Source organism: Oncorhynchus masou, chromosome 16, assembly GCF_036934945.1.
Source record: "Oncorhynchus masou masou isolate Uvic2021 chromosome 16, UVic_Omas_1.1, whole genome shotgun sequence".
Classification (NCBI taxonomy): Eukaryota; Metazoa; Chordata; class Actinopteri; order Salmoniformes; family Salmonidae; genus Oncorhynchus; species Oncorhynchus masou.
This window is the reverse complement of record NC_088227.1, coordinates 28007430-28033601: the sequence shown is the minus strand read 5'-3', so window position 1 is coordinate 28033601 and position 26172 is coordinate 28007430. Positions and strand designations below refer to the sequence as shown.

Genomic DNA, 26172 nt, shown 5'->3' with positions numbered 1-26172 from the left:
TGGCAGTATGTCCAACCGGCCTCACAACCGCAGTGTGGGCAAGCGGTTTGCTGATGCCAATGTTGTGAACAGAGTGCCCATGGTGGCGGTGGGGTTACCTTATGGGCAGGCAGGCATAAGTTAAGGACAACGAACACAATTGCATTTTCTTGATGGCAATTTGAATGCACAGAGATACCGTGATGAGATACTGAGGCCAATTGTCGTGCCATTAATCCGCCGCCATCACCTCGTGATTCAGCATAATAATGCACAGACCCATGTTGCAAGGATCTGTAGACAATTCCTGGAAGCTGAAAATGTCCCAGTTCTTCCATGGCCTGCATACTCACCAGACATGTCACCCATGTTGCTCTGGATTGACGTGTACGACATCGTGTTCCAGTTCCTGCCAATATGCAGCAACTTCGCACAGCCATTGAAGAGGAGTGGAATAACATTCCACAGGCCACAATCAACAGCCTGATCAACTCTATGCGAAGGAGATGTGTCCCACTGCATGAGGCAAATGGTGGTCATACCAGATACTGACTAGTTTTCTGATCCACGCCCCTACCTTTTTTTTAAAGATATCGGTGACCAACAGACACATATCTGCATTCCCAGTCATCTGAAATCCATAGATTAGAGAATAATTTATTTATTTAAATTGACTGATTTCCTGATATGAACTGTAACTGTTGCATGTTGCGTTTATATTTTGGTCAGTATATATAACGTAATAAGTTAAATGTATGTGTAAATAGGCCTGTATAATGTCCATATTCTAGTCCTTTAAAAAATCAATTTAAATTAAGATGGTGTGACAAAAACAACTCTATAGGAATTCAACTCCAAGTCAGCAAGTCACTCACTATGAGAAGGCGGCGGTGCATCTTGATGATGTTTGGGATATTTTTGCTGTTGTCGAGGGACTTGTAGGTAATGTACAGCTTCAAGGCAATGCCAAAGTAGCAACAGAGGATGATGAAGGAGGGCCCCAGCAAGTTGAAGGAGAAGACTGAGATGACGAAGGAGAAGCCTTGTTCCTTCATCTCTCCCCAGGCCAGGGTGCAGGAAAGGCCGAAGGGCTCTGGACCGTACCGGCCCCAGCCCAGGAGAGGGAAGCAGGCCCACAGCAGGGCATAGAGCCACGTCCACAAACACAGGAGCTTCACGTTCCTCCGGCTGATCTTCTCCTCTAGGGAAACACACACAGACAGTGGGTCACTAAGAGGTTTAGGGGGAGAGCAGTACTTCCTGTGTGGCTCAGCTGGTAAGAACACTAGCAACAGAAAGGCCATGAGCTCATGTCCTGGAGGGCTCACATATGCACACCAAACATGTAAGCACTCACTGTAAGTTGCTCTGGATAAAAGCGTCTGCTAAGGGGTATATATTACACTTCTGACCTCAAGGTCCGGACTTTAGACATTTTCCCTGATCTCTGTAGTGTGAGAGTGATAATATAATTTGAGCAGCTTTATATAGTTTATCTGTTGCTATATCTGGGTTGTACTCTTCAAAAACAAGAGGTATATTTCAGGTTTAAATGCTTGGTGGGGTCAGTTGGGGTCCCTAACCACACACCACTTTTGTAAATGTTTCCTTGTTTGTGTGTTTTTTTATTCCAAACATTCACAATTACTTTCCAAAATGTTCCTATGATTACAAGTGGTGGTACTCACTCACTCACACACTCACACACTCACTCAAACATACACAAATTCCAATGGTCCTAACATAATTTCCTGTGGTACTCCTACTCCACATGCTCTATATACTCACTGGGAGACTGGAGGCTGAGGGAGACGACGAAACGCACCACAGCCATCACGGTCATGGTCATTATGCTGGCCGTGCCAAAGAGGAAGCCTACCAGGCCGTAGTAGATGCATGTGGTGTCTCCTCCCAGCCAGTGGTGGTTCCAGGCCGAGGCCACAGCCAGAGGGTACATGGCGACAGCAGCTCCCAGGTCTGTCACTGCCAGGTTGACACTCAGCAGCTCCGGGGGCTTCATGTGAGATGAGTGCTTAAATGCCATGATGAGCACCAGCAGGTTCCCCACAATGGACAATATAGCTAGAGAGAGGGGAGAGAGACAAAGAGGGAAAGGGAAGAGAGCGAGAGAAAACGGGAAGGAAGAATAAAGAGCAATATGATGAGAGAGAGAAACAGAAAGAGAGATAGCAATAGAGAAAATAGGAAAAGAGGAAAGACCTTGCCTTAACCCTCCATTTCCCAACACCCAGGCCAGACCCAACAATCCCACCAGTCTAACATTGGTTATTTTCTTGTCTGGGTAAACACTAAATTATTAGGCATTCAAAAAACACATGAATCCCTCCGCAGAGAGATTGATTTGGTCAACATGGTCTCCACGTACATTCAATGCCCAGACCTGTGTAATGGTTTAGTGAAAGAGATTACATAACGTTAACACAAGATAGCGCAATAGCATGAGCCATAGAGAGTTAGCTGTTTAATTTTCAGACAACCCAGAGGGTTAACTGAAGATCAGAACTAGATTCCTCAAGCTGTCATGGCGATTGGACCATTGAAAAGAAACCTCTGTTTACCAACAGGAAAACATCAAGTTGTATAAACTGTGAATCTTTTCTCAATGGGTCTTTTGTTGTGCCAATGAATGGCGAGCACATTCAGTTTTGTTTGATTGGGAGTATTTGAGGTCATCAGTAATAGACAAGAAACCAGGTCTGATAGGATCTGACAAGGATCCCATTTTGAGCCTAATATAATTTCCAGATAAAAGAAATATGAAGAGTATATGCCTCTGGCAGAGGTTCGTCGTCTGAGTAAATTAATGTGGGCCAAAAAAATATCACGTTACCTTGAACTCCAAATACACAGGAGTTAGATAAGATAAAGTAAGATCGAGTTCAGACTTCAGCAGGATATTGATAACTCAGTAAAACATTGTAAATTGGTTTTATTTCAATGCACATTGAGTTAAATAAAAAAGCTATTGGAAAAACAAATCCCGTTTTCTGTGGTATACCCCACACAACTGCAGGTCAAATGGAAGAAAAGAGACATCCCACTAAAATCAGCAAAAGAAGACACCTGATTCCTGGACAAGGACAATGGTGGAAATGGCAATGAATGAACTGTATAGACTACAGGACAGCCTCTCAACAGACAATGTACGACAGATGGGGCACTGGAATACTTAGGCTACTGAAACACTCTTTTTGAAAATACAATCATAGCACCACTCAGGAGATCTGTCCAAATGACTAACACTTTAATGACTATTGGCTATGCAGCTTAAATGACAACCAATTAATTGGTAGGCTATAGCCATGATGTATTTGTTCAAGCAAACTGACAAGTGAACAGGACAACGTGATGATTGCTATGATCTGGACAATTATTTGCGAATGCTCCCCAGACAATAGGCTCCAAAGGCTTGGGTGTCTTCGCCCCAGACATTAGTGACCATTGACCCGCTGTTTGTGTTAGAGATGAGATAAAACAACAATCCTAGCCTCATGTCATCACAAAGAGGAACTTTAAAAACATAAGTGAACAGTTTTTTTACATGATCTTTATTTTAGTGACTTTGCTCGTATTTCAGCTATCCCTGAACCTGATTTAGCTTTGAACCTTTTTGCAGATGTCTTCCACACTATTGTGGATAATCACGCTCCCTTCCAAAAATTAAGGGTTAAAGCTAATGCCTTGTACACTCCGGAATTATTAGAAGTCATTCATAAAAGAGATGATGCTTGGGTCAAGAACAAGAACAGAGGCTTAGGCCTGGACTGGCAAGCTTTTAAGCAACTGAGGAAGCATTGTGTAAAACTAATCAGAAAGGCCAAATCTGATTATTATGTAACCGCTCTTTGGATTGCAATGGGAACATGGCTAAATTCTGGACTACTGTCAAATCCCTGAAGGGTTCTACTTACTCCTTTGGGCCACAACAAAATAATTTTGACACTGGTCTCATTACAAAAAAAGAAATGTCATCTTCGATGCATTTAATCACCATTTTACTTCAGCGTGCTATCTCTTTGAAAAGACTTCTAAGCCTATTCACAATGATATTGCGCTGGAAGCTGATAGGGGAAACTTGCTGAATGATCAGAGAAATTATAGTCAAAGCTTTTCTTTTAGGCTATTTACAGAAAAATAAGTCCTGGATGCTTTGCTAGCAATAGACAACAAGAAATCCACAGGGGCCGACCAATTGGATCCTGGTCGGTTTAAGTGTGCAGCACCCATCATTGTTTGCTCAATAACCCATATTTTTTTATTTAACATTGTTATCAGGAAATATTCCAAAAGTATGGAAATCAGCTTTTGTGCTGCCTTGTCTATTTAAGATTGTTGAATCCTTGGTAAATGTACCAAGCTTGTGGCTTCCTTGTCTAGCTAAGATTCTTGAATCCTTGGTAAATGTACAATTTAGCTTGTTTTATGTAAACCAATCATGGTTTAGGCCTGGGCATAGCATTATTACAGAAACCACTATAGTTGTTAATGATCTGGTCAATGCTTTAGACACTAAAATTAAATGTGTTGCTTTGTTTCTGGATCTGTCAAAAGCTTTTGATACTGTTGATCAGGATACTTTATTGAATAAGTTGTCCTCGATAGGCCTGAGCTCTGACATCTGTTCATTGTTTCATGATTATCTTAATGACAGAACTCTGGCCATCAAGATTGATGGAGTTAAGTCTGAATTTCTCCCAGTACATAAAGGTGTACCACAGGGATGGATTTTGGGACCTGCTCTCTTCACTATTTAAAAAAACACCATTGGTCAATCAAGTTAATCTATACGCGGATGATACATATGCTATTGCGCCATCTGTTGATCTGGCTTTGTCAAATCTACAGTTAGATTTTATAGCTACTGTATGCAGGAATCCATTACATTACATTTAAGTCATTTAGCAGACGCTCTTATCCAGAGCGACTTACAAATTGGTGAATTCACCTTCTGACATCAGTGGAACAGCCACTTTACAATAGTGCATCTAAACCAACAGCCACTCCCCAACTGTCACTTTCCTCTCACTGAATCCCTTGCTGATTTGCTTAATATGGCCAATATGAAATACATGTTGTTTTTAAACTCTCGTAAGAATGTTGCTGCTTAATTACATGTTCATTCATTAGACAGTTCTCCAATTGTACGTGTTCCCGCATATAAATACTTAGGCATTTGGATTGATATGAATTTGACCTTTAAAAAACATATAGATGAGCTGGTTAAGAAGCTAAGATGAAAAGTAGGCTTTTTCTACTGAAACAGATCATGCCTTTCCCTAAGCAATAGGAGGCAGATTATTCAGTCAATCTTTTAATCTGTTCTTGATTTTGTTGATATTATTTATCAAAGTGCTACTACTCTTAAACCTTTGGATGCCATTTAACGTAGTGATCTTTGTTTTGTTACCCATCACTGCATCCTGTATCAAAAGGTTGGCTGGACGTTGCTAGAAATCTCGACATTACTCCATTTTTGCTTACAAGGCCCTAGTACTTCATAAACCTCCGTCTTATCTAACTTTGCTGTTGAAGTATCGACACCTGAGTTGCCTAACCCTTTCACAGGATTGGTTAACTCTTGAAGTTCCTAGGGTCTCCACCAAGCTTAATTCATCGCATTGTTGGTACAAAATTCTAAATACATTTCATCTTGATGTTCTGGTGCCTTTTGGGCAATTTAAAGTATTGATTGAGGACTTATTTGTGGAGGAATGTAACAGTTTTTCTGGGTGATTTGTGATGTTTTATTTGTGCTTCCCATAACTTTTTTATTTCATGTGTATATACTGTATATGTTGTATTAAGGGCACATTTGAAATATAGACCTAAGTCTCAATATGTATTCCCTGTATATATATATATATATATATATATACATACATATACACAGTTGAAGGCGGAAGTTTACATACACCTTAGCCAACTACATTTTTCACAATTCTTGACATTTAATCCTAGTAAACATTCCATGTTTTAGGTCAGTTAGGATCACCACTTTATTTGAAGAATGTGAAATGTCAGAATAATAGTAGAGAGAATTATTTATTTCAGCTTTTATTTCTTTCATCACATTCCCAGTGGGTCAGAAGTTTACATACACTCAATTAGTATTTGGTAGCATTGCCTTCAAATTGTTTAACTTGGGTCAAATGTTCCGGGAAGCCTTCCACAAGCTTCCCACAATACGTTGGGTGAATTTTGGCCCATTCCTCCTGACAAAGCTGGTGTAACTGAGTCAGGTTTGTAGGCCTCTTTGCTCGCACATGCTTTTTCAGTTCTGCCCACAAATTTTCTATAGGATTGAGGTAAGGGCTTTGTGATGGCCACTCCAATACCTTGACTTTGTTGTCCTTAGGCCATTTTGCTACAACTTTGGAAGTATGCTTGGGGTCCATTGTCCATTTGGAAGACCCATTTGCGACCAAGCTTTAACTTCCTGACTGATGTCTTGAGATGTTGCTTCAATATATCCACATAATCGTACTGCCTCATGATGCCATTATGAAGCGCACCAGTCCCTCCTGCAGCAAAGCACCCCTACAACATGATGCAGCCACCCCTCGTGCTTCACGGTTGGGATTGTGTTTTTCTGCTTGCAAGCCTCCCCCTTTTCCTACAAACATAATGATGGGCATTATGGCCAAACAGTGTTCAGACCAGGACATTTCTCCATAAAGTACGATCTTTGTCCCCATGTGCAGTTGCAAACCGTAGTCTGGCCATTTTATGCGGTTTTGGAGCAGTTGCTTCTTCCTTGTCGATATAAGACTCATTTTACTGTGGATATAGATACTTTTGTACCTGTTTCCTCCAGCATCTTCACAAGGTCCTTTGCTGTTGTTCTGAGATTGGTTTGCACTTTTCGCACCAAAGTGCGTTCATCTCCAGGAGACTGTCACGTTCTGACCATCGTTCGTGTGTGTTTTCCTTGTTTTAGTGTTGGTCAGGACGTGAGCTGGGTGGGCATTCTATGTTGTGTGTCTGGTTTGTCTATTTCTATGTTTGGCCTGATATGGTTCTCAATCAGAGGCAGGTGTTAGTCATTGTCTCTGATTGGGAACCATATTTAGGTAGCCTGTTTTGTGGGTGATTGTTCCTGTCTCTGTTGTATCAGATAGGGCTGTCTCGGTTTTTTTTTTACATTTCTTGTTTTGTAGATTGTTCATCTTTATTAAAGATGTTTACCAGTAACCACCCTGCGTTTTGGTCCGCCTCTCTTTCCCCAGAAAACCATTACAGCGACAGAACGAGTCTCCTTCCTGAGCGGTATGACAGTTGCATGGTCCCATGGTGTTTATACTTGCGTCATGCACAAAAGATGTCCTAACCGACTTGCCAAAACTATAGTTTGTTAAGAAGACATTTTCGGAGTGGTTGAAAAACAAGTTTAAATGACACCAACCTAAGTGAATGTAAAATTCCAACTTCAACTTTACCTACATTTACGCTATGGTCAAAAGATGCAGGCCTTTTTGTCCTCAAGATTTCTAAGCAAACAGCTGGAGGCAGAGCTTTCTCCTATATAGCTCCATTTTTATGGAATGATCTGCTTATCCATGTGAGAGACGCAGACTCAGTCTCGGCCTTTAAGTCTTTACTGAAAACGGGGCGGCAGGGTAGCCTAGTGGTTAGTGTTGGACTAGTAACCGGAAGGTTGCAAGTTCAAACCCCCAAGCTGACAAGGTACAAAATCTGTCGTTCTGCCCCTGAACAGGCAGTTAACCCACTGTTCCTAGGCTGTCATTGAAAATAAGAATTTGTTCTTAACTGACTTGCCTAGTTAAATAAATGTAAAAAAGACTCATCTCTTCAGTAGGTCCTATGATTGAGTGTAGTCTGGCCTAGAGTTGCGATGGTGAATGGCAAGACACTGGAGCGACGAACTGCCTTGCTGTCTCTGCCTGGCCAGCTCCCCTCTCTCCACTGGGATTATCTGCCTCTGACCCTATTACGGGGTCTGAGTCCCTGGCTTACTAGTGCTCTTCATGCCATCCCTAGGAGAGGGGTTGAGTCACAGACATGATCTTCCTGTCTGGTTTTGCGCCCCTCCCCCTCAGGCTTGTGCAGTGGAGGAGATCTTTGTGGGCTATACTCAACCTTAGCTCAGGGAAGTAAGTTGGTGAAACTGTTGATATCCGTCTAGTGGTGGGTGGGGTCATATCCTGCTTGGTTGGCCCTGTCTGGGGATATTGTCGGACGGGGCCACGGTGTCCTCCGACCCACCCCTGTCTCTGCCAAAGCACAGCCCCCACACCATAGTCTCCAGTATCTATGCTGCAATAGTCTATGTACTGGGGGGCTAGGGTCAGTCTGTTATATCTGGTGTAAGTCGTATCTGGTGTCCTGTGTGAATTTAAATATGCTCCCTCTAATTCTCTCTCCCTCCCCTCCCAGATGACCTGAGCCCTCGGATCATCCCTCAGGACTACCTGCCCTGATGACTCCTGGCTGTCCCCAGTCCACCTGGTTGTCCTGCTGGTCCAGTTTCAACTGTTCTACCTGCGGCTAGGGAATCCTGACCTGTTCATCAGACGTGCTACCTTGTCCAGGACCTGCTTCTCTCTCAACCTCTGACATTTACTCCTGTGGTACTTACCTGTTGCACCCTCTCCAACCACTGATTATTATTTGACCATTCTGGTCATCTATGATCATTTGAACATCTTGAACAACAATCTGGCCTTAAATGGCCATGTACTCTTCTAATCCTTACCCGGCACAGCCAGAAGAGGACCGGCCACCCCTCAGAGTTCCTTCTAGGTTTCTTCCTAGGTTCCTGCCTGTTTGGGGTTTTAAGCTGGGATTCAGTATAACATTTTGTGACATCTGCTGATGTAAAAAGGGCTTTATAAATACATTTGTCTGATTGATTGAGAGGATCTGCAGAGATGAATGGTAGAAACTCCCCAAATATAGATGTGCCAAGCTTGTAGCGACATACCCAAGAAGTCTTGAGGATGCTTCAACAAAGTACTGAATATTTATGTAAATGTGTTATTTCAGTTCTTTATTTTATACATTTGCAAACATTTCTAAAAACCTGTTTTTGCTTTGTCCTAATGGGGTATTGTAACGGTTCTCGTCTGTCGAAGGAGAAGCGGACCAAAATGCAGCGTGGGGGTTATTCATGTTCTTTAATGAAAAAGGAACTCGACATGAAATAACTAATAATACAAAAACAACAAACGGAATGTGGAAACCTATACAGCCTATCTGGTGACAATAAACACAGACAGGAACAATCACCCACGAAATACTCAAAGAATATGGATGCCTAAATATGGTTCCCAATCAGAGACAACGATAAACACCTGCCTCTGAGAACCACTCCAGACAGCCATAGACTTTGCTAGATAACCCCACTAAACCACACACCCAACACCCCATAAAACCAAGACAAAACACACCACAATAAACCCATGTCACACCCTGGCCTGACCAAATAAATGAAGACAAACACAATATATTACGACCAGGGCGTGACAGGTATTGTGTGTAGATTGAGGGAAGGGAAGAAAAAAAATCAATTTTAGAATAAGGCGGTAATGTAACAAAATATGGAAAAAGTCAAGGGGTCTGAATACTTTCCGAAAGCATTGTATGTCAGTGGCAGTCAGGGGCATTTTTTTTCATGAGCATGGCCTTATTTCTATTACCGCATATTGAATGAGTGTCATTCATATTCCATTCACCCAGTTCAATATAAGATTTGTCTGCAACATGTTTTGGCTACGACATGATGCTCAAATTTCCCTATACCCATCATGAGGTTGCTACATAATAGCCTACGAATGAAAGTTTACAACGTAGTTGTAAATTCATTCATTGGAAGAAGGTGAAGACCAGGGTGCAGCGTGGTACGTGTTCATATTATTTATTGACTGAACACTTAATACAAAATAACAAAATAGCCGAAACAGTTATGACAGGTGCAAAAAAACACGAAGCAGAAAATAACCACCCACAACTAAGTGGGAAAACAGGCTACCTAAGTATTGTTCTCAATCAGAGACAACGAAAGACAGCTGTCCCTGATTGAGAACCATACCTGGCCAAAACATAGAAACACACAACCTAGACATACAAACATAGAATGCCCAACCACATCACACCCTAACCAAACAAAAAATAGAAACATACAAAGCAATCTACGGTCAGGGCGTGACAGTAGTTGAACACAGGTTGAGAGAGAAATTTGAGATGAAAGACAGTGACACATTCAATACCGCCCTGCACACTCTTGCCTGGATCTAGCTGATCTAGGGTGTAATCATAAGTTCAACAGTTGTAAATGAGAGTTTCAATTGGACACATTCAGGTACTGTATGTTAACCATGTTCCATTCTGTTTGATTCCATTTAAGAAAAGTTTTTCAACAGAATCGGCAGAATGAATACACCCCTGATCACACAGTTCACTTTTATTGCAGCCACGTTGTATTCCTTCTTGCATATATGTGCTCTCCACCTCTTACCTTTTCCCTTTGCTTGTTGACTTCAATGTACAACTCATCAGCTATATGTGAACAGGTGAAAACACCTTTCCAAGCCAAACCATATCATAACCGCTACACACAGCCTATATCGTTGTTACCAAATGAGCTAAAGTAACATCACAGTCAACATAGCTAATAGAACTAACGCGTTAGTAAACCCGCTACAATCATGCAGTACACTGTACAGTCATTAAGCAGTTTAGCTGTTATACCGGTGGGCCCCAGCGGCAATAAATGAGTAAAACCAAACACTTATCTTGACTTGGAAGAGTTCCAGTAGTAGTTGGATAGTCATAGCCAGCTAGCTAACATAGCATCCCTTTGTTTGAGTAGGCTAAACTAGCTAGCTGCATGTGCTAGCTAAGTAAGTGAACATCACATGCTCGCTCTCTGTCCTCTAGGTCACCAGGCTGCTCATTATGGTGCACACCTGCGCATGGTCAGACTCACCTGGACTCCATCACTTCTCTGATTACCTTCCCTATATACAGTTGAAGTCGGAAGTTTACATACACTTAGGTTGGAGTCCTTAAAACTCATTTTACATCCACTCAGCAAATTTCTTGTCAACAAACTATAGTTTTGGAAAGTCGGTTAGGACATCTACTTTGTGCATGACACAATTTTTCCAACAAATGTTTACAGACAGATTATTTCACTTATAATTCACTGTATCACAATTCCAGTGGGTCAGAAGTTCACATACACTAAGTTGACTGTGCCTTTGCTTGGAAAATTCCAGAAAATGATGTCATGGCTTTAGAAGTTTCTGATAGGCTAATTAACATGAGAAATTTGAGTCAATTGAAGGTGTACCTGTGGATGTATTTCAAGGCCTACCTTAAAACTCAGTGCCTCTTTGCTTGACATCATGGGAAAATCAAAAGAAATCAGCCAAGACCTCAGAAAAAATTTGTAGACCTCCACAAGTCTGGTTCATCCTTGGGAACAATTTCCAAACGCCTGAAGGTGCCATGTCCATCTGTACAAGCAATACCACTCAGGAAGGAGGTGCATTCTGTTTCCTAGAGATGAATGTACTTTGGTGCAAAAAGTGCAAATAAATCCAAGAACAACAGCAAAGGAACATTTATTTTTTTATTTTACCTTTATTTAACCAGGCAAGTCAGTTAAGAAAAATTCTTATTTTCAATGACAGCCTAGGAACAGTGCCTGTTTGGAGGTTTGAACTTGCAACCTTCTGGCTCTAACCACTAGGCTACCCTGCCTCCCCAAAAGTATCTATATCCACAGTAAAACGAGTCCTATATATAGTCCTATGCTCTGGATAAGAGCGTCTGCCAAATGACTTAAATGTAAATGTAAATGTATATCGACATAACCTGAAAGGCCGCAAAGCAAGGAAGAAGCCACTGCTCCAAAACCGCCATAAAAAAGCCAGACTACGGTTTGCAACTGTACATGGGGGCGAAGATCGTATTGAAGCAACATCTCAAGGCATCAGTAAGGAAGTTAAATCTTAATCGCACATGGGTCTTCCAAATGGACAATGATCCCAAGCATACTTCCAAAGTTGTGGCAAAATGGCTTAAGGACAACAAAGTCAAGGTATTGGGGTGGCCATCACAAAGACCTGACCTCAAACCTATAGACAATTTGTGGGCAGAACTGAAAACCGTGTGGGTGTGAGCAAGGAGGCCTACAAACCTGACTCAGTTACACCAGCTCTGTTGGAGGAATGGGCCAAAATTCACCCAACTTATTGTGGGAAGCTTGTGGAAGGCTACCTGAAACGTTTGTCCCAAGTTAAACAATTTAAAGGCAATGCTACCAAATACTAATTGAGTGTATGTAAACTTCTGACTCACTGGGAATGTGATGACAGAAATAAAAGCTGAAATAAATCATTCTCTCTACTATTATTCTGACATTTCACTTTCTTAAAATAAAGTGGTGATCCTAACTAACCTAAGACAGGGAATTTTTACTTGGATTAAATGTCAGGAATTGTGAAAAACTGAGTTTAAATGTTGAATTTAATGTTTGTGACCTCATTGAGAGACAATACAGAGACAATACAGCCACATTACCATAACTATATAAAATTAATGAGTAAAGATTAAACTATTTGTGAAAATATGTAATGTAATTTTAAACTGTTTAATGAAAGAGAATCCAATTCCCTTTGAAGTTAACTAAGTCATTGGTCCGCCCCGTGAGCACAGACATTGATCTGGCATCATGGAACAGCCTTTTCTGCTGTTCCGAATAAAACCCCCATCTAGAGAAATCATCTGCAAACCATGCGTACCTTGATTACCGAGAGGGCTAAGGTTTGAGTAGAGACCATGCATTCCTCGGTTGTTGAATTCCTAACCAAACCACGTGGAGCATTGGCGATACTGGTGGAAATGGTTCAACTCTGAGACTATCGATACCGACAGAATAAGAGCAAATCTTTGATACTAATTACTAGTCTGCAGCTAGAATTTATGTTGACTATATGCGAAGACCGACAACCGCCGAAACATCTATTTCATAAGAATATTTCTGAATGGGACTCTGAAGTATCCATTCTAACCAAGAAAAGACTCCAGGGACGCAAAGAGAAGTTCAGATGAACTTTCCAACAGAAAGACGGACGACTCCAACAGAGATCATGACGACACACTTAGCGTAAATATATATATTGATTGCAATTATTCCCAAATGAGTGAGAGTTCATGTGCAAAGGATTAGTATTATAATTATCAACTGTGTCGTGTCTCTTGTCTTTCCCGGCCTTCTCAGTCCACACCCACTTCCCTTATCATTTCCTTGTAACCATATATATTGTTGTCTGTTTATGCATTTCTGTGATTACTTAGTTAGTTAGTAAATAAATGATTAAGACAATTGATGTATGGATGATTCATAGTGAAGGCTGGGTTCGTGCAGATAACTAACAAATTATGACGTTTGGAATGAGACTAACGTGAGGTAAAGAATGATTCATTAATTAGAAGACTAACTGATCAGATATTAAAATATCTGAGAAGTTATATTAGGAAAACTATAACTTTGTAATTTGAAGACTTTCTTTGGTGCCCCGACTTCCACATTATTTAAATGTACATGATTCGTTTAATCGCGTAATAATAATTACAGAGAATGGATTTGATAAAACAAGTCTTCACTTTAATGATGCCAAAGACACGACACTATCTTTGAGTCAACAACTCATGTTGTGAGTGCTAGCTGTAGCTTATGCTTTCAGTACTAGATTAATTCTCTGATTCTTTGATTGGGTCGACAACATGTCAGTTCATGCTACAAGAACTCTGATAGGTTGGAGGACATCCTCCGGATGTTGTCATAATTACTTCTATGGAAGGGGGTGAGAACCGTGAGCCTCCTAGGTTTTTGTATTGAAGTCAACATACCCAGAGGAGGACAGAAGCTAGCTGTCCTCTGGCTACACCATGGTGCTACCCTACAGAGTGCTGCTGAGGCTACTGTAGACCTTCATTGCTAAAGAGTATGTTTTAATCAACTATATATTTAGTATATTTTTATCAAAAAAGGACACATTTTTTTATGTTTCACTATTTATATTTTTACAAAATTCATTGAGGAGGATGATCCTCCCCTTTTTCCTCTGAGGAGCCTCCACTAATGTACAGTACTAGTGAAAAGTTTGTATACTCCTACTCATTCAAGTTTTTTTTACTAAATATTTGTACCATTTTCTACATTGTAGAATAATAGTGAAGACATCAAAACTATGAAATAACACACATTGAATAATGCAGTAACCAAAAAAGTGTTAAACAAGTAGCCATCCTTTGCCTTGATTACAGCTTTGCACATGTTTGGCATTCCCTCAACCAGCTTCATGAGGTAGTCACCTGGAATGCATTTCCTGTCCTTCTTAATGCGTTTGAGCCAATCAGTTGTGTTGTGACAAGGTAGCGGTGGTATACAGAAGATAGTCCTATTTGGTAAAAGGCCGAGTCTATATTATGGCAAGACCAGCTCAAATAAGCAAAGAGAAACGACAGTCCATCATCACTTTAAGACATGAAGGTCAGTCAATGCGGAACATTTCAAGAACTTTGACCGTTTCTTCAAGTGCAGTCGCAAAAACCATCAAGCTCTATGATGAAACTGGCTCTCATGAGGATCTCCACAGTAAAGTGAGACCAATAATTACATTTGCTGTAGAGGATAAGTTCATTAGATTTACCAGCCTCAGAAACTGCAGCCCAAATAAATGCTTCACAGAGTTCAAGTAACAGACACATCTCAACATCAATTGTTCAAAGAAGACGTGAATCAGGCCTTCACGGTCAAATTTCTGCAAAGAAGCCACTACTGAAGGACACCAATAATAAAAAGTGACTGGGTTGTGCCAAGAAAACACAAGCAATGGACATTAGAACGGTGGAAATCTGTCCTTTAGTCTAATGAGTCCAAATTTGAGATTTTTGGTTCCAACCTCCTTGTCTTTGTGAGGCGCAGAGTAGGTAAACGGATGATCTCTCTACATGTGTAGTTCCATTGGGCATGTAGAAGGCGGTGTGATGGTGTGGGGGTGCTTTGCTGGTGACACTGTCAGTGATTTATTTAGTATTCAAGGCACACTTAACCAGCATGGCTACCACAACAATCTGCAACAATAGGCCAGTCAATCTGGTTTGCGCTTAGTGGGATTATCATTTGTTTTTCAACAGGACAACGACCCAACACACCTCCTGTCTGGGTTAGGGCTATTTTACCAAGAAAGGAGAGTGATGGAGTGCTGCATCAGATGACCTGGCCTCCACAATCACCCGACCTCAACCCAATTGAGATGGTTTGGGATGAGATGGATCACAGAGGGAAGGAAAAGCAGCCAACAAGTGCTCAGCATATGTGAGAACTCCTTCAATAATTTTATTAAAGCATTCCAGGTGAAGCTGGTTGAGAGAATGCCAAGAGTGTGCAAAGCTGTCATCAAGGCAAAGGGTGGCTACTTTGAAGGATCTCAAATATAAAATGGTTACTACATGATTCCATATGTGTTATATACTTTTTTTGATGTCTTCACTGTTATTCTACAATGTAGAAAATAGTAAAAATAAAGAAAAACCCTTGAATCGGTAGATGTGTCCAAACTTTTCACTGGTACTGTATGTGCTATTATTTCATTGTGGCTAGGAATTTATTCCATCTCCACGATTTTGTCTGTTGGGAAATGTTAATATTGGTCTAATTGCTGCAAAAATGTGTATAGCCATCAATTGGAAACGCCTCATATTTACAATCAATAACAAACTGGAGGACTGAACTATCTAGTTACATCCCACTAGGTTTCTATATACTATGAAGTCAAACAAAAACCAGACTTATATGACAGGGTTTGGAGGCCATATGTGGACCATTTCGGGGAGTGTGGTGCTTAAGTGGAAGTGACGGCTACTTGTGCCGCGCATGTGTGCCGGTCGGGGCTCGGGGGTTTCCAACTTTCTGACTGGTTGTGGTTGTGCACATGTCGCGTTTGTGTTTTTTTGTGTGATTGTGGGAAAGTGCGGGCATGTATTTGTGTGTTTTGTTTTTGCAGTGTATTGTTTCTGTTTGTGCATGTCAGTTTATTTTGGATAGATTTTTTACTTTAATATTTTGTTCAATATAAAAAAACATTATTTGTGAATGTTGAACCATTATCAAAATAAACATATTTTCTAGCGAATAAGCCATAATATTGTCTAGATAAGGGGTGGGCAATTTCAGTCCTCGAGGGCCTGATTGGTGTCAGTTTTGCCCCAGCTAACACACCTGACTCCAATAATCACTTAATCATAATCTTCAGTTCAGAATGCAATTAGATTAATCAGCTGTGTTTGCTAGGGATGGAGAAAAAGTGTGACACCAATCAGGCCCTCGAGGACTGGAGTTGCCCACCCCTGGTAGATGATGCACTGATTTCTCTTCATGGACACTACTGTACCCTACCCTGGTGACCAAAGTAGTGTTCTGTTAAGAATAGATGACAGGAGAGCAGAGGAACCTCTTGAAGCCATTAATGGCAGCCTCACTCAGCTTAAGTGCCTGTGTGTGTGTGCATGGATGTGTGTCCCATCCTAAATCAGTCCTGTTCCTGAGGGACTGTGAGGAGTGTCTCTCCCCGTCTACCTGAGGGACTTGTGGATGACATTAGATCAGTCAGGCCTACTAATCCAACTAATGACTCCCTCATACATGCTCTCACACACACACACACACACACATACACATACACATACACACACACACACACACACACACACACACACACACACACACACACACACACACACACACACACACACATACACACACACACACATACACATACACACACACACACACACACACATACACACACACATACACACACATACACATACACACACACACACACACACACACACACACACACACACACACACACACACACACACACACACATAGACACCTGTGTTGGAGCTCAAAGCCTCAGGCTATTAAAGCCATCTCCCCTCCTATTCCCCTCCACCCCCTCACCTCTCTCTGTGTTACGGTGAATGCATAAATGTGAGGAGATATTCCATTATGAAGGGAATTCAATAGGTGGCTGCATTGCTTAAGCCTGGCCTGGACTCATTAAGGTCAGGGTCATAATATCAACACACACACACACACAACACACCCACTCTCTCTACCTGGAGTGACTTTCCAGTACATCTCTCTCAGACTTATAGGAGAGCTGGAGCTGGAGGCATCACCTCAGGCTCTTAAAACCACCTCCCCTCCTCCAGCTCTCCCCTCTCTCTACATGTCATGGTACATACTTACATACAAGGTCCATGGTCACAAAAGCAGCACTTCTATTCATACATATGTGAGGAGAAACTCCATTATGAAAGGAATTAACTTAACTGGCTGCATTGCACTAGCCTGGCCTGTATCTGTACCCCGTGCTTTTACATCTGCATTGCTTGCTGTTTGGGGTTTTAGGCTGGGTTTCTGTATATCTGCTGTTGTAAAAAGGGCTACATAAATACATTTGATTGATTACGATTAGGGTAATAATAACAGTAATTATCTATGGCTGAATATGGTAAGCTAAATGTTTCATACAGCAGGTAATCATACAGCAGGTTATCATATAGCAGCAGTGGCCACTCGTCATTCAGGGCACATTGAGCCCCACATTTTTAGCTAAAAAAGTATTAAAATAAAATAAAGAAATTGGGTATTAAAATGTGTCACATATATATCATTGAGTTAATAAAGCCGCATGGTCTCTTTGTTTTCTTGAGTATGGCAGCTCCAAAATGCAGGTGTTTCAGCCGAGCTCAGTGCTTTCTGTGGTGGGGCAAGCCAGCAGAAAATACGGAGCGTTGCGCCATGATTGTCTCAGTGTTTTGTCACTCATGGGGACACTACGTTACCACCAAATCTAAGGGTAGACCTCGAAAAATGTTGCCCTTTGGGTGCTGCCATAGAGTTACATTAGATGTGCCCATCCAAGAAGGCTCTAGGTCATTGGCCACAGATAGAATTACATCAAATGACATTATATGTACAGTAGCTTTGATTGGACTGATCATGTCAACATCATACTTTCAAAATATTAGCTAGCAGTCATCATCATGAATCAAGTCGACAATCTACTGGGAAATCCCTTTTAATCTTTGTCATATGAAGAAAAATAATGAAGAGAAATTATAGATAAAACGAATTGGTACTCATCGGCCATTGGACATAAACATTACGCAACAAGTTGGAAATCGCAAATTCAACAATGAGTGGTTTGGAAGGAATTAGTGACAGTGGCTGTGTGGTCCCAAATCTGGGATTAAGGGGCTCTTTTCCAAGTTTAAAATGATAAACATTCAACATTGGCCATGCTGTTGATGAGGCATGATTTGTACCGTGCCCAAAAGAACAGTTAACTCGGAACTGCGAAAACTTGACTTCAGCGAGTTCAATAACTCAGAATTGTAAATCTGGCCTCTTTCTTGGTACTACAACCTGAAGAATATTTACATCATCATGATTCAACCTTGTTTTTATCAGAGTTCCCAATTGTTTAAAAAGCACCATAAATTCAGAGAATGCCAGACTTTTATGACAAAAATTGCCCATGAAGGACCGCCGCACCAACTTCCTTTTCATGTGAGCACAGCACAACAAGGTGAGTCCAAAAATGTATTGTATGATGCTGCAAAAATAATGTAAAATGCCAGGGAGATATGTATACTGTAGCTAAGAAAGTAATACTAAGTATATGTTGTGTAGTACAATGTTAGTAGTCCATGTGCAGAAGCCTAATCATTTGGTCTATTTACCCCTCTTAATTTCACCTACTGTTCTGTGCATATGTAGCCTATAACCTGTTTTAGAGAAATGTAATCATTGAATATTGTAAGACGTTCATTGTCTGCTTATATGCCCCCTTTATTTATCCTACGGTTCTGACTTGGTGTACAGGGAGAACACTGTAAGAATGGCCCATGTTCTGAGTTCTGTCCCTGTACATTTCAAAAGTGCCTAACAAACAGTTATATTGATTACGTCTGTCTAGTTTTTGATTCATGTCTAATCGAAATTATGGATTTCCTCTTATCAGCTTGTCGTTCCCTTATAGTTTGTACATCTCTATTTTCAGTAGTAACCACATTTGTTTAAGCAAGCCAGTCATATAAGCTGTAAGCTAAATGAGGCTGAATTAAAAAATTTGCTGCCAGACAAGGCTCTGCTGATAGCCAAGTGTAGCAGTGGTAAGGATTCCCTCTATGGTGCTGAAAAGAACGCTCTGCTGTTGGGACAGCTTCATGTAGGCCCTAACAGTTTGTGGGCACTGTTTGTCACTGTTATAGTGCAATTAATGTATTGTTTAGTGTTGTGTTGTGGTTTTGCTGGCATGCGTCTAAAAATAATGTTTTTTGTTTGCCCCCCCAAGATATACATGCTAAAATCGCCACTGTGGGAGACTAATGGATAATTAAGCATTTTATTACTATTAATCATTCTATGTATATGGTTATCAGTTTGAGCTCCAAAATCATAGTCTATTACCAGCCCTAATTTCAGGATGCATGAGAGACATTATTCCAGCATTTCCAAAACTCTGTCCTGGGAACCACAAAGGGTGCACGTTTTGGTTTTTGCACTGCACAGCTGATTCAAGTAATCACAGCTTGATAATGAGTGGATTATTTTAGTTGCTAGGGCAAAAAATAAAATGTGCACCCCTTGGGGTCCCGAGGACCGAGTTTGGGAAATGCTGCATTATAACAATATTAGTTTGACGGTATGACAATGGAAGTGGAATAGAAAAGTCTTCTTTGTGATTCAAAACCAAGTGTTTCTGAATTACATCAATTGGTGTGCTAGAGAAAGCATAGCTTAAAGTCAGTGTTGGAAAAGTATCCAGTTGTCATACTAAAAGTACAGACACCTTAATAGAAAATGACAAGTAAAAGTCACCCAGTAAAATACTACTTGAATAAAGTTCTAAAAGTATTTGGTTTGAAATATACTAAGTATCAAAAGTAAATGTAATTGATAAAACATGCTGAAGTATCAAAATAATTTCAAAGTCCTTATATTAAGCTAACCAGATGGCATCATTTTCTTGTTTAAATTTGATTTGTGTATAGCCAGGGCCACGCTCCAACACTCAGACATAATTTACGAATGAAGCATGTGTTTAAAACCTGTTCAGGCTCGGGACAATTACTGCCCCCTTTGGATGAATTGCGTGCCCATAGTAAACTGAAAATAAATCTGTCCAAAATTGCTAATATATGCATACAATAATTATTATTGGATAGAAAACACTCTAAAGCTTCTAAAACCGTTTGAATTATGTCTGTAAGTATAGCAGAACTCACAGGGCAGCCAATCTCCCAAACTAGTTTTGGAAACATGAAAGTTGGGCCAACTTTGACGCCATCGCCCCCACCCTTCCCAACCAGCTATGGATCTGGAAACACTTTCTATGTCTTCCACTAGATGTCCTCATTCAGTAGAGCGTTTAATTGTGCAAATCCCGCGAGCTTTGACCCTTTGGGTGGCAAAAGAGTGGGTGTCGCGAGAAAATACATGCGCGTTAGGGCGCGAATTGTACACAGTCATTCCTCTGTTCCATATTGTCTGAGAAGAATTGCTTTTGTCCGGTTAAATCGCCAATTGTTTTGTACGTTTATAACATCCTAAAGCTTGATTCTGCACTTAGTTTGACCAGTTTAGTCGACATATAATATGCAATTTTGAAGTTTTGATGCGCAACTGTTCGGGACCAGAAGTCATTTTGGATGCATTTCAGCTGAAAGTGTTAGCAGATGCTAATACAAAGACACACGACTTGAAACAAAACAATGTATTGGGTAAGTATGACTCCTTCCACTACATTCTGATCGAAGACCATCAAAGATAAGGGAATATTTATGTTGTAATTTTGTATTTCTGTTGACTCCAACATAGAGGAGAAATATTGCTTACGTCTGAGCGCCGCCTCAGATTATTGCATAGTGAGCGATTTCTTTAACGTTAAAAATAAATGTGACAAAGCGGTTGCATTAAGAAGCAGTGTATCTTTCTAACTATATGTAGAACATGTATATTTAGTCAAAGTTTATGATGTGTATTTCTGTTATCTGGCGGAGCTATCTATAATTTCTCCGGACATTTTTGAGGATTTTCTGAACATGGCGTCAATGTAAACGGTGATTTATGGATATAAATGGCATATTATTGAAAAAAACAAATGTACTGTGTAACATGTCCTATTACTGTCATCTGATGAAGATTTTCAAAAGGTTAGTGAATTATTTTTCTTTTAATCCTGCGTTTGTGATTGCATCTTTTGTTCGACAAGATGGCTGTATATCGTCTGTCTTTGTGGTGGTTTGACATAAATATGTGTTATGTTTTCGCCGTAAAACATTTTAGAAATCTGACTCGCTGGGTAGATGAACAAGGTGTTTATCTTTCATTTGAGCTATTGGACTTGTTAATGTGTGGAGGGTAAATATTTCAAAGAATATTTTTGCATTCTGTGCGCCACCTTTTGAATTGAGCGGGGGGGGGGGCCCTTGGGGAACCTGTACTGTGAACATGTTAATGAGTCCTCCAGATAAGAGGCTGTAGGGATGACCAGGGATGGTCTTTTGATACGTGTGTGAATTAGACCATTTTATTGTCCTGTTAAGCTTTCAAAACATAATGAGTACTTTTGAGTGTCAGGGAAAATGTATGTATGGAGTAAAAAGTACATACCCTTCTTTAGGAATGTAGTAAAAGTAAAAGTTGTCAAAAATATAAATATTAAAGTACAGATACCCCAAAAAACGACTTAAGTAGTACTTTCAAGTATTTTTACTTAAGTACTTTACACCACTGCTTACAGTGCATGACTTTCATTGGTGCCTGGCTGCCAAACAATCTTCAGAATGCCAGAAGTGAAGAGGTCTCCACCTCATGTGTCAGTTGGCACGAAGAATGCAGAGACCTAGGTTGAGGTCACTTCATGCAATCTCAACCTATATTCCACTAGTTAAATATTCTCTACCAGCCTGTGGACTCAAATTTATGCAACGATATCATGAGAGAGTAAAAGGCAGCAATCACCCTGTCGCATGGATGGTCACACACAAATTCACACACACACATGGCTAGTCACACGCATGCACGCACAAGTTCCTCGGCGTACACATCACGGACAAGCTGAAATAGTCCACCCACGCAGACAGTGTGGTGAAGAAGGCGCAACTGCGCCTCTTGTCACCAAAAACACTCACAAACTTCTACAGATGCACAATCGAGAGCATCCTGTCGGGCTGTATTACCGCCTGGTATGGCAACTGCTCCGCCCACAACTGTAAGGCTCTCCAGAGGGTAGTGAGGTCACCGGGGTCAAACTACCTGCCCACCAGGACACCTACAGCACCCGATGTCACAGGAAGGCCAAAAAGATCATGAAGGACAACAACCACCCGAGCCACTGCCTGTTCACCCCGCTATCATCCAGAAGGCGAGGTCAGTACAGGTGCATCAAAGCAGGGACCGAGAGAATGAAAAACAGCTTCTATCTCAAGGCCATCAGACTGTTAAACAGCCATCAGTAACATTGAGTGTCTGCTGCCAACCTACTGACTCAAATCTCTAGCCACTTTAATAATTAAAAATTGCATGTAATAAATGTATCACTAGTCACTTTAAACAACACCACTTTATATAATGTTTACATACCCTACATTAATCATCTCATATGTACAGTGGAGCAAAAAAAGTATTCAGTCAGCCACCAATTTGTGCAAGTTCTCCTACTTAAAAAGATGAGAGGCCTGTAATTTTCATCATAGGTACACTTCAACTATGACAGACAAAATGAAAAAAAAAATCCAGAAGATCCCGTTGTAGGATTTTTAATGAATTTATTTGCAAATTATGGTGGAAAATAAGTATTTGGTCAATAACAAAAGTATATCTCAATACTTTGTTATATACCCTTTGTAAAGCATGATGTTTCCACCCCCATGCTTTACAGTAGGTATGATGTTCTTTGGATGCAACTCAGCATTCTTTGTCCTCCAAACACGACGAGTTGAGTTTTTACCAAAAAGTTATATTTTGGTTTCATCTGACCATATGACGTTCTCCCAATCTTCTTCTGGATCATCCAAATGCTCTCTAGCAAACTTCAGACGGGCCTGGACATGTACTGGCTTAAGCGGGGGGACGCGTCTGGCACTGCAGGATTTGAGTCCCTGGCGGCGTAGTGTGTTACTGATGGTAGTCTTTGTTACTTTGGTCCCAGCTCTCTGCAGGTCATTCACTAGGTCCCCCCGTGTGGTTCTGGGATTTTTGCTCACCGTTCTTGTGATCATTTTGACCCCACAGTGGTCTTGTATGTCTTCCATTTCCTAATAATCACTCCCACAGTTGATTTCTTCAAACCAAGCTGCTTACCTATTGCAGGTCTTCCCAGCCTGGTGCAGGTCTACAATTTTGTTTCTGGCTTGTTTGTAGGTGACCAAATACTTATTTTCCACCATAATTTGCAAAAGAATTCATTAAAAATCCTACAATGTGATTTCTTGGATTTAAAAAAAATAATTTTGTCTGTCATAGTTGAAGTGTACCTATGATGAAAATTACAGGCCTCTCTCATATTTTTAAGTGGGAGACCTTGCACAATTGGTGGCTGACTAAATACTTTTTTGCCCCACTGTATTATATACTGTACTCTATACCATCTACTGCATCTTGCCTATGCCTTAGGGCCATCGCTCATCCATATATTTATATGTACATATTCTGATTCATTCCTTTACACTTGTGTGTAAAAGGTAGTTGTTGCGAAATTGTTAGATTACTTGTTAGATATTACTGCATGGTCATTGTCAGATATTACTGCATGGTCAGAACTAGAAGCACAAGCATTTCGCTACACTCACATTAACATCTGCTAACTATGTGTATGTGACCAATAAAATTTGATTTGATTTGACACACATGTATGGTCACACACATGCACGCACACACATGGATGATCACACACGCATGCACATGGATGGTCACACAAGCATGCACATGAATAGTCATACAAACATGCACATGGATGGTCATACAAGCATGCACATGGATGGTCACACACGCATGCACATGGATGGTCACACACGCATGCACATGGATGGTCACACACACATGGATGGTCACACACGCATGCACATGGATGGTCACACACACATGGATGGTCACACACGCATGCACATGGATGGTCACACACGCATGGATGGTCACACACGCATGCATATGGATGGTCACACAGGCATGCACATGGATGGTCACACACACATGGATGGTCACACACACATGGATGGTCACACGCATGCACGCACACACATGGTCACACACGTATGCACGCACACACATGGATAGTCACACACACGTGGATGGTCACACAAGCATGCACACACACATGCATGGACACACATGGATGGTCTCACACGCATGCACGCACACACAAATGGATAGTCAAACATGCATACACATGCATGGTCACACACGCATGCCCGCACACACATGGTTGAGCAGTCTTACTACTATGTACTGAGCAGACAGTGTGTCCGAGCCAAGGCAGTATCACTTAATCTTTCATCCTCTCCTCCTCTCTTACTCTCCTTTCTTTCTCTCTTTCTTTCCTCCTAGAGGAGAGCATAGTGGCATGTCGCTCGACAACCAGAGATGCAGAGAGGAAGGCATGGGGAGGACTCACACTCAGGCAGGCAGGTACACATACACACACACACAGGCACACTAAACATGGTCTGATTCACATCCTCAGCTAACCACTTGTCTGCCACCGACTTCTGTCTATGACACTAGACGAACAGTGAAATGTGTTTGTGTTCATTGGTGTGTGTGTGTGTGTGTGTGTGTGAGAGAGAGAGAGAGAGCGAGAGGATGAGGGTGGATGAGAGAAAGAGAGTGTAAGACAGAATAGAAAAGTGTGAAATGTTTGAGAAAGTACGAATTTGTCTTGAGAGCCTTTATGATCCCTAATGACAAGACTGTTTAGAAGTGGAGACTAATAAAGACATTACCATCGAATCAGATGGTAACTTGAGAGACATATATTTCAAAATCCATGCACACTTCATAATACGTAATAATAAAGTTATTCAATAGACTAGTTGAGTAGGCTAATAACCAAGCCATCACCCGCCATGTGTTTGGTAAACAGCTGAGGGATGGAGATGAAGAAATGTAAATGCTGACAACCATGAGATCAAAATGATAGGCTATGTTTTGAAGCTACATTGTTTGTTTACGATTACATTGTTTACAAACAATGGAGTAAAAATAGCATAAGCTTATTTTGGGTTCGATGGGGTGAGATTGTTGAACTAATCTCATGAAGCATTTCTAAATTATATTCTTCAATAATCATGCACCAATCCCAGATTGCCCGTTTATTAATTTGGCTAGATTAGGTACTGTAAATACTTCATCAGTTTCTTATCATCAAAACTATTGAGATAAATCGTAAAATCGAACCATTTGCGCGACAAATTAAACTAAACATTTACAGTGACATAGGAAAAAGCGTTTACCTATAATGAGTAGGAAAGCACCGGCTGCGAAATCCACTGCAGGTGATAACTTCGACGAGTAAATATCCATCTGGGACATTAATTTGTAGATTTGCGCCGAAGCACAAATCCAAAGGCAAAAAGCTGTAAAATATTCTGCTTTCATGTAAACGCAAACCTAAATACGCAGCGGAGACAGACACAATTGATGTTGTGGATTTCTTGTGTCTAAACCATCTGACTTGAAGAATCCAGACCAGCAGCCTGTACTAACTAGGCTAGCTGCGATGTGAGAGAGGAGTGCGTTTAGATGGAGTTGACACTGCTTCCAAAGTCAGAGAGTGAGTGTGAGAGAAGGGTGGACTCGGTATCTGAAATCCCGTGCAACCAATGTGTATATCAAACACTATCGTTTGGGGGAGTGTTATGTTGAATACAATTCAGTCACATAACATTAGAACAGGCACTGTCTTTGTCCATGAAAACAACTTTTGAGCGTGCATAATAAACGTGTGTGTAAAGTGGCGGTCACGGACAGCGCAGACAAGCTGGTCTTAGAGCATTTCGTATTATTCTGTACATAAATCCGAGATGCTTCATAAACAGTTTTATGGTGTTATGTTTGGTATG

General features: G+C 40.9%; 1 protein-coding gene across 1 annotated transcript in view; it reads right to left on the bottom strand.

Moving 5' to 3' along the window:
- The window catches only part of opn8b (opsin 8, group member b), a 30442-nt gene extending 4499 nt beyond the window's left edge, over positions 1-25943 (bottom strand). The window contains exons 1-3 of the mRNA XM_064990483.1: positions 25564-25943; positions 1768-2061; positions 855-1180 (exon numbers count right to left, since the gene is read on the bottom strand). Of these exons, the coding sequence (XP_064846555.1) occupies positions 855-1180; positions 1768-2061; positions 25564-25708 (765 nt within the window). The 5' untranslated portion in view covers positions 25709-25943. The remainder of the gene's footprint in view (positions 1-854; positions 1181-1767; positions 2062-25563) is intronic.
- Between the last annotated feature and the right edge of the window lie 229 nt (positions 25944-26172).